Source organism: Sceloporus occidentalis, unplaced genomic scaffold (genome assembly GCF_023333645.1).
Source record: "Sceloporus occidentalis isolate IW3139 unplaced genomic scaffold, rSceOcc1.0.p SCAF_5, whole genome shotgun sequence".
Lineage (NCBI taxonomy): Eukaryota > Metazoa > Chordata > Lepidosauria > Squamata > Phrynosomatidae > Sceloporus > Sceloporus occidentalis.
In genome coordinates, this window is record NW_028316985.1 from 154,691,669 (window position 1) to 154,701,225 (window position 9,557).

At 43.4% G+C, this 9,557-nt stretch overlaps 1 protein-coding gene across 1 annotated transcript; it reads left to right on the forward strand.

The window, feature by feature from the left end:
• The first annotated feature begins 3,852 nt into the window (after positions 1 to 3,852).
• Positions 3,853 to 9,195, forward strand: LOC149312990 (disks large-associated protein 5-like). The gene is made up of 2 exons (XM_089527056.1): positions 3,853 to 6,324; positions 8,994 to 9,195. The coding sequence occupies exons 1-2, from the start codon at positions 3,866 to 3,868 to the stop codon at positions 9,193 to 9,195; spliced, it is 2,661 nt and encodes an 886-aa protein (XP_089383182.1). The 5' UTR covers positions 3,853 to 3,865.
• The last annotated feature ends 362 nt before the right edge of the window (positions 9,196 to 9,557 follow it).

Below are 9,557 nucleotides of genomic sequence, written 5' to 3' on the forward strand. Positions count from 1 at the left end.
GGGGATGCTACCATCCACTTCCATAGATGAGAAAATTTAAGGGGACACTGAATCATGACTCAGTAGATAGCAGGTGTCATGATATTTTGACACTGTTGGGTAAACTAAGAAAAATGATAAAGAAAGAGTTAATAAAATGAAAAACATATGGTTTGAGAATCCAAAGCCTTTAAAAATCATTTTGTCTACTATGCCTGCCTATGAGGCATAGCTTGGAAAGTAGCCATGCTGGCTGGAAGATTCTGGAAGGTACAGTCATAAAGGCAACTTTTCCAAGCTCTGTTCTGAGGAGGATTTCAGGAATCACAAAAAGATATTTAATGTACTTGTGTGGGACTCATTCTTTTTCATTCAATGTTTTTGGAGGGGGGAAAAAAACAATTTATGTCCAAGACTTAAGGTTCTGTTATACTGACTCAAGCACCAGACAACTGGTGTTCAGAGCTTGGAATTAAGTAGTTACAAATAAGAATTTGCTTGTAATTATTCTAATTTTCACTGCATTCCAAATTGAATGAGGGATAAATCATTTATTTATTCCAGAACTGAACCTTATCATTATCTTTATAGTAATAGAGGTTTTTTATGTTTTTACTACAACCAGTAGCTTACAGCATTCGGATGACTTTTCTCTAAAAATAACTAAAGCAAATCTAGCAATCAATATTCAACAAAGCATTTATTTCAAGATCTCTTATGATGATGTCTTTGTTAGGAATCTATTAATTTAAGTGCAATTAATTATTTGAACTTTTCAAGTTTGGCTTATGACCTAATCGTGATCAGTACTGATGTTAGGCAAATCTAGAAACATGTGAAAAATTTATAATTGTTCTTCCATATACTGTTGTTGTCTATGTCTTCAAGTAATTTGCAACTTATGGAAACCCTAAGGAAAATCTATCACAGAGTTTTCTTGACAGGATTTGTTCAGAGGGGTTTGGTTTTGCACTCCTCTGGGACTGTTAAAATGTGATACACCAAAGATTACCCAATGGGTTTCCATGGCTAAACTGGGATTAGAACCTTGTTCTATAGAGTTATTGTCCAACACATAGATCACTACACCACGCTGGCTCTCTATATATGCCTATTGTCCACACTTTTCCTTCTTCTTTCAGGCCCAAATCCAGACACATGAAGTTACCAGCTTGTCCTACAAAAATGTCCCACCTTGTCCAATCTACTATTGCTTTATAAAGCAGCTCAGCTTTACTGAATTGTTAAAGAAACTCTTCTGTCAATGACAAAACTTTGAGTATGCTGCCTATATGTAGAGAGAACCAAGGACATTTAATCTTCTTTGTCAAAGCTTATGTCAGGTAGTGATGTACCTTTCTGTAATACAGAAGGGAGCAGACTCCCCCCCCCACACACACACACCATGGAATGTGACAGTTTCTGTACAAGCCATAGGACTCTTTTCATACAACATAATTATAGCACTATATTCCATTTCAGCTGCCATGAAAACATCCAATAGACTCTTGGGATTTGCAATTTGTTGTTGTAGTAGTTGTTATGTTTTTTCAGCTTATTTCCAATTTATGGCAAACTTAAGGCAAGCCTATCACAGGGTTTTCTTGGCAAGATTTGTTTAGAGGAACACTGCCTTCCTCTGAGGCTAAGAGATTGTGATTTGTACAAGGTCACCCAATGGGTTTCCATGGCCATGTGGAGATCTGAATTCATCCAGAGGGTACTCAGGCAAAGAGCTCCAGTGTGTCACCAAAATATTGGATTCCACAGAATGGAACCATTGCAAATAAAGGAGAATCACACTGTTAAAATTGTATAGCGTGAAAGGGCTCAGAATGTTTCCTTTACTCAGTTAAGAGAAGAGAGGGAAAGAAAGTTTCTTTCTCATGTTTTTGGGAGCACCATTGCTGTTTTTGGATGGCACAGTCTGGCACTGGCAACAACAAGAAGGCAGCAGGAGTTACAAAATGCTGGGAGAGCAAGTTTTGTGGGTCATAAGGTATTCTCTGTTCTACAACTTGTTCATGTGCTAATTATAAAAAACACAAATCCCTCAATTAGCTTTACCTTTTTAAATTATTTGCAGTTTGATACCTTTTAATCTGCATTAAAAACAGTGGAACATGGCTTCATCTTAAGACTCCTTTTTATCCATCGTTATAAGCATCACAACAAATAAAATGAACTATTTTACTGTACAGTAAATAAACACATAGCCTCACTTAAACAACTTTTAAAGAAGGTTGATCAAAGGTCACAATAGGATCCCCTTGCCCACGTAAGGCGAATTTGGCATAAGATTAAGTCCCATTCATTTGAATGATGTGCATTCCTGTGGTGTACACCCCATTCACCATATTAGGGCTCACCATATGCATAACCTCAAATGTGCATGTGACAAGCCTGCATACGGTGCATGCATGCTGTACTTCACTAAAGTCGGCATATCCTGGGGGCTGAGCAGACAGAGAGTAAAAAAACGGACTATTTCCAGGTTTTTCCAATTTGGCTGGAACTCTCACTGTCCACATGGCCTGCTCCCAGGCAGACCAAACACCCACAGGCAGTCCACACCCCATGGTGTCAAGCCATGCTGCTCAATTGTTTTTTTGTCTGACCCCCATGCATGCATACCACCACATGAAAACATCACCTGCAATTGCCAATTACCTCTCCAGTCCTACCCAGCTGCCATCCTATTGGATGATCCATGTGATTGGCTACACAGTCACATGGGCTATTGCCCACCCATACAGGGCATCAGTGCATCCACGGAAACATTGGCAAAGTACAATCATGGAGCACACCCAATAAATGCCCCCTTTCCCCCATTCCACCTCATGTCCCCCTATTGGACTGGCCAGTTTGTGGTATTTTTTTACCTCCATTGCATTATGTTTCTTGTAATTTCACTTAATGGGGTGTGTGACAGCTTGCTGAGGTGATGGAGCGATGATGCATCTGGTTCAACAAAAGAAAAACACCATATGGCAAGCAATGATGCCTGTGGCTGCATCTCACTGGGCCCAGGAAGCAGGCTCCAGACCACTTCCATAAGCCATCTGGGCCTTCCCATAGTCCTGCACCCACATCATGAAGTTTATATGCTGGTGTGATAATGCACATTTTCCACATTAGAGTGGAGCAACAGAGTATTATTTTGCTCTGGTTTTTCATTCTGGCCCCATGCATTGTGTAAACAACTGAGACTCAAAACAGGGTAAAACTGCTCTTCTTTTATCCTTGCAGACAACCCCCTGGAGCCAAACCTACCTATACCTGAACATGCAAAGCAGTTATCCCAGAAGAACATTGTTTCACTGGATCCTTAGGAAAAGGGGAGAGGGCAGTTTAAATATATGTAAGAAGGACCAAGCATCACAAGGCAAATCAGATGCAAAAACTATGAAAATCAAACTATACAAGGCATACACAGGACACACCACAATGCAAATTGTTTAATGGTGATGACTTGACTGGATGGGCATATATATTTCAAATGAACATGAAGTGTGTGTGTTTATGCACACATGCTCCTGAAGCAATTGTGTGACTCTATAGAAGGGCAAGGAGAGATACAAATTAGAGGTAGATTTGCAAGGAAATATACAAGCAGTCCTGCAATCAAAGGTAACTCCAGTCTATTTTTCTGGCACCATTTGTTCCTGTGCCATATTCATGGGGACTTGATGTTCTTGTAATCTGAGCCTTAGCATCTGTTTGGGCAAGAAATGAACTTGAACATAGTGTTCATGTCTATTGTTCATATGTACTGAAAAGACAACTGCAAAACATTTATTTATCATGGAAACATGAGATGCAATTCGGTGCTGGAAGCGAGAGAGGGAGGAGGTCTGCTGCAGAGGAAGAGGAAGGGAGAGAAAAGATGGCCACTAATTTCGCTACTTGGTACAAAAAGGATCTGAGTACCGACACGCTCAAGACAAAACTTGTACGCCGAAAGTCTGTTCTTCAGAAGGAGAGCAGGCACAAGGAGTTCAATAAGGGGGGGCAGTTTGGACCGATCGACGTGAATACACAAGCGTCAAGAGAGAAGGAACTTTCTCGGCTGGAGGAGACAGGCAAAGAACATTCATCCAAGAGGAGTGCTAAGCTGAATCAGATTTCAAATGCTCCAGCTAAGACTCATGGACAGGAGCACATGGAAATGCTCCAACGTTACAAAGAGGAGAAAGAACTACAGAAGTTAAAAGAGCAGAGAGAGAAACCTATATTTAAATGTGGGCGATTCAAGCCAGAGGTCCCTGCCTTCCTTCCAAAAACATCACAGATCCCAGTACTGAGCAAGTCAAAGGAGATGGTGGTGAAAATGGCAAGCATGGAGGCACCTGCTGTACGGGTAACAAGATCAAAGGTGAAGAACCAGTTGCAAGAGCCAGTTAAACCACAGCTTTCAATGAAGGCCCCCAGCAATGCCAGTAAGGGCTTCATCTCTCAAATACTTCAGCAGAAACAGAAGCAGATCTATGTAGACAAACTTCCCAGAAAGGAGACCAAAGAGGCTCCACCAGTTGTCTCCACAACATCAAATGGAAGAATTACAAGAGCAGCAGCTGCTGTTGCAAGGTCCAAAATACCACAGGTTTCGCGGCCAGCTACAGTTACAGGTAATCTGGCAAAGAAAAATGAAACAAATAAGGGAAAACAGCAAAGAGTGGTCAAAAAAGAAGAGGCAACAGCGTTGCGTGGAATGAAAGAGAATACTTTCATGGAACCTGTGAAAAAAGAGATGATACCTCAACGTACTGAAGCAACTGCAAATGATGAGGATTCCCTTGAGAAGGAAAACCTGTCAGTCTTTGACATCCCAGCTCCTGCACCACCAAGTAAAACACACTCGTTCACCCCTCAGAAGTTTGTGTTTAAGCCTCTAGAAGGGTTGACCACCTACAAAGTTAAACCAAAGTCCCCTTCCAGAGGAGATGTGTTCCTGTCACCCAGTCTTTCTTGGAGTCCCACAAATAACACTAGTGAGGTCCCTAAAGAAAGTGGAAAAGAAACAGGACCAAAGGACTGTGATCCAAAATATAAGTTCTTTGCTTTTCCTGAAGTGACTGCGGACATCATCACTCAGGAAGATCAGTTGCCACTGGAATTGCCTACAGTTGAAACAGCATCTGTTCCTGAGGAGGTGATGGAAGCTGTTCCCTGTGAAAGAGAGACCACTCGGCCGCCAACAGACTCTTGTACAATTCAAGTGACAGAACTGGCAGGGGAAGCACAGCATGATGTGCCCTATTTCAGAAACATCCTTCGATCTGAGACAGAGAGGCTATCATCACAGTGTCTTGAATGGGATGGAACAACTGAAATGGATATCCCAGATGATGCAAAAGATCTTGTCTGCACAACCATTGGGCAAACCAGACTGCTGATTGCTGAACGATTCAAACAGTTTGAAGGGCTGGTGGATAACTGTGAATTTCAGCGTGAGGAAAAAGAGACGACATGTACAGATTTGGATGGATTTTGGGATATGGTGAACTTCCAGATAGAAGATGTAAATAAAAAATTTGAGAACCTGAGAAAGCTTCAAGGGAATGGATGGCAAACGGCAGATGATGTCCAGGACAAGAGGCCCTGCAAGAAGAATGGCACGCGCCAGAGGGCAACCAGAGCAGGTAATGGGGCCGCAGAAAGAGCAGCAGCCCGGAAACCCCTGGTGGCCATCAAGGCCATCATGAAAAGCAAGATAAAGCAGGAGGAGCTGGTGGTGAGCCCAGAAACACCAATGAAAGGCGAGAAAGTGGTGTTTAATGGAGGGTTTTTCCAAATCAAATCTCCTGCTAAACCTTTCTCAGACTGGACTCCCAAATCTGCCAGCAGGATTCCCAAATCTGCCAGCAGAACTCCCCAACGGATTTCAAGGCGAACAACTCCAAGGTCTGCTGCTAAGGCCCTCCTCCAGAGTTGTGCAGATACGTGTGTTCTAAAGCATGGCACACCCATAACATCCAAAGCCCTTCCTCCTCTGCCAGATCAAGATGCTTGTGTGAATCCTTGTGAAGATGATCTCCTTGGTTCCATTTCCGAACAAAGTGACAGCCAAGCTACAGAGGAGCCATGCGTTATAGTCCAAAGCATAGTGGAAGAAGCTACTGATGCACATTTAGCCATATGTGACGAGGGATCGCCCTTAGATGATCAGAATGGTTTGGTTTCAGACAGCTTAGAGGGCTTGGAAAATCCCTGTGTTCAAGAGCAAGTTCTAGTAGCAGCAGAAGAGGTGAAACAAATGGATGCAGATGTGAATGAACAGGATATTTTCTGTAGTCCCAAGAGAGAGTCATGGTCTGAAAATAAAACCCTTCAGGCTGAAGAACAGCATACTCAATAATAATAATAATAATAATAATAATAATAATAATAATAATAATAATTTATTTATATACCACTTTTCCTATGATCAAAGTGGTTTACATCAAAACACAGTTACATTCAATTTATAAAAATATAAAATCTACATATATCAATATACATTCCTCAGCATAATAAAAGATACAGCCATAAAATCTATCAGTCAATAAAATGAACTTCTATTAGGAATGGTATCTACAAGGAGTCAGACGGGTATGCTAGCCAAAATAAATATGTCTTCAAAGCCTTCCTGAAGGCATCCAAGGTGGGGCAGACCCAGATTTCATCAGGAAGATTGTTCCAGAGAGTCGGTGCTGTCATTGCAAATGATCTTTTGTGAGTTGTTATTAATCTCACTCTCGGACACTCTAGCAGATATTTCCCTGTTGTTCTGAGAGTGCGGGGCAGATTGTGTGGGAGGAGGCGCTCCTTCAAGCAGCTCGGGCCCGAGCCATATAGGGCTTTATAGGTAATAACCAACACTTTGTATTGAGCCCGGAAGCTAATGGGCAGCCAGTGAAGAGATTTTAATACCGGTGTTATATGGTCTGTCCTAAATGTTCCAACGACCAGCCTGGCTGCAGCATTTTGGACTAGCTGAACCTTCCGAACCTGGTACAAAGGTAGCCCCATGTAGAGCGCATTACAGAAATCTAAACGAGAGGTTACCAGTGCAAGTACTACTGTTTCAAGGTCCTTTTGGTCCAAACAGGGACGCATCTGGCGTATCAGCCGAAGCTGGTACCAAGCACTCTTGGTCATCGCATCCACCTGTGATGACAATTATAGGGATGAATCCAAGAGTACTCCCAGACTGCGAACTTTGTCCTTTAGGGGGAGTCTGACCCCATCCAGGATTGGATGACAAATTTCCCTGCCTGGACTTGGGGTACCTATCACAAGTACCTCTGTTTTCTCTGGATTCAGTTTGAGTTTGTTTTCCCTCATCCAGTCCATTACTGACCCCAGGCAGGCATCCAGAGGAGAGGTGCCTTCCTTAGTCACTGCATCAGTCGGAGACATGGAGAGATAGATCTGGGTGTCATCAGCGTACTGATAACACCATGCTGCATGCTTCTGGATGATCTCTCCCAGCGGCTTCATGTAAATGTTAAACAGCATGGGGGAACAGAATAGCGCCCTGGGGGACGCCCGATGTAAGCTCTCTTTTACGAGAGCAACTGTCCCCCAGCCTCACCATCTGGAACCTCCCTGAGAGATAGGACCGGAACCACTGGAGCACAGTGCCCCCGATACCCAATTCTCTCAGGCGTTCCAGAAGGATACCATGGTCGATGGTATCGAAGGCCGCTGAGATGTCCAAGAGCACTAACAGGGTTACACTTCCCCTGTCAGTGGCCAGACGAAGATCATCGACTAAGGCGGCTATAGCAGTCTCAACTCCGTATCCCACCCTGAAGCCAGTTTGAAATGGGTCCAGATAATCGGTTTCCCCCAAGACAGCCTGGAGTTGGAAGGCAACCGCCCTCTCGATCACCTTGCCCAAAAATGGTAACAGAGAAACTGGTCTATAATTGTTTCTCAACAGGGGATCAAGGGAGGGTTTTTTCAAAATCGGTTTTACTATAGCCTGCTTTAAGGCAGTTGGAAATATACCCTCCTGGAGAGATGCATTAAGAATAAGTTGTAGCGGTGTTTTCATTGCATCTCCTCCCTGAACAATCAACCAAGAGGGGCAAGGGTCGAGAGGGCACGTCGTTCTCCTTACACTTCCAAGGAGCTTGTCCATGTCATCGGTACTTACAAACTCAAAGCGATCCAGAATAACCTTGTTTCCAGAGTCACTGGACGCCTCTCTTATTGATTCTGTCGAAAAACCAGCATCAAGATCAGCCCTTATCTGAGAGATTTTATCGGTGAAAAAATCATTAAAAGCATCACAACAGGCTGTAGTTAGTTCTAGTAAAGGGTTCAGGGCGGTTGGTACTTGAGTTAATTCCCTGACCACCCTGAACAGCTCTGCTGGATGAGACTCCGCCGATGCAATCCGTGCAGCATTGAACGAATTATTTGTTGCATTGATTGCCACTCCATAGGAACGTAGCATGTTCTCATGGAGTGTCTTGTCAGATATGCACTGATGTTTCCGCCAGTAGCACTCTAGTCGTTGCGCAACTCGCTTCATCTGGCGTAGGTCTTTTGTATACCAGGGTCTTCTATTTGGAGCGGGCTGGTAAGGACGCTCAGGAGCAATACTGTCTATTACCCCGGTAAAGTTCTTATTCCAATTATTAACCAGGGTTTCGACAGAATCGCCATTGTTCCCAGACATAATTCCCTCTAGGGCATCTTGGAACCTTTTGGGTTCCATCAGCCTTCGAGGGCAGACCATTCTAATAGGTCCTCCACCCCCAAGGGGTTTTTGGATTGTGGCATTCAGTCCAGCCTTGAGCAGAAAATGGTCCGTCCATGACAGGGGGGAGATGTCAGTTATCTCCGCCCACGGATATTCCTGGTCCATACTGAAAACCACATCGAGAGTATTACCAGCACAGTGTCTTGGGCCCTGGACCAATTGAGACAGGCTCATGGCTGTCATGGAATCCATGAACTGCCGAGCCATACCTGTTAGATCTGATAAGCCGGCCTCGAAGGGGATGTTGAGGTTCCCCCAGGAGAAGGAGCCCTCTTCTTCCTGATTTGTCAATTTCCTGTGAGTTGTCCTGTGGCAATGGAACACCTGATCGCCAGACAGACCTGGAGGCCAGCCTTTTCTTCACTCCTCTCAGGAACGAAGCTCAGCAACAAGTGACAGCTGCTACATGTGATAACCTAATTGTATTCTCTCCCCTGTCACTCCCAGAAGAGGGGAAATAAGAGACAGAATTAATCCAGTTTGCTGGAAATGGACTCTGCTTGAGAACAATTGTATCTGTGCACTGACTGTGTGTGTCTCTTGACCTTTATGATTTCATTACGTGGTTGTGGTTTAAATGTAAGTGTCTCAAAGAAGTATTGAGTGAGAGACCCATGGCATGGAATAGAGAATTTGTATGTGAGGGTCTTTTACTTTTTAAACTATTCACCTATAATTGCATTGCTTAAAAAGAGATAATTTCTCAAATCTACTTAGCAGCACTCATGGGTGCAACATTTCAGGTTTCCAAAATTTAGACAAAGTCTTTGCTTATCGTTGTGAGAATGTGTGAGAGAGAAAGTCTTGTTTAACAGATAATTTC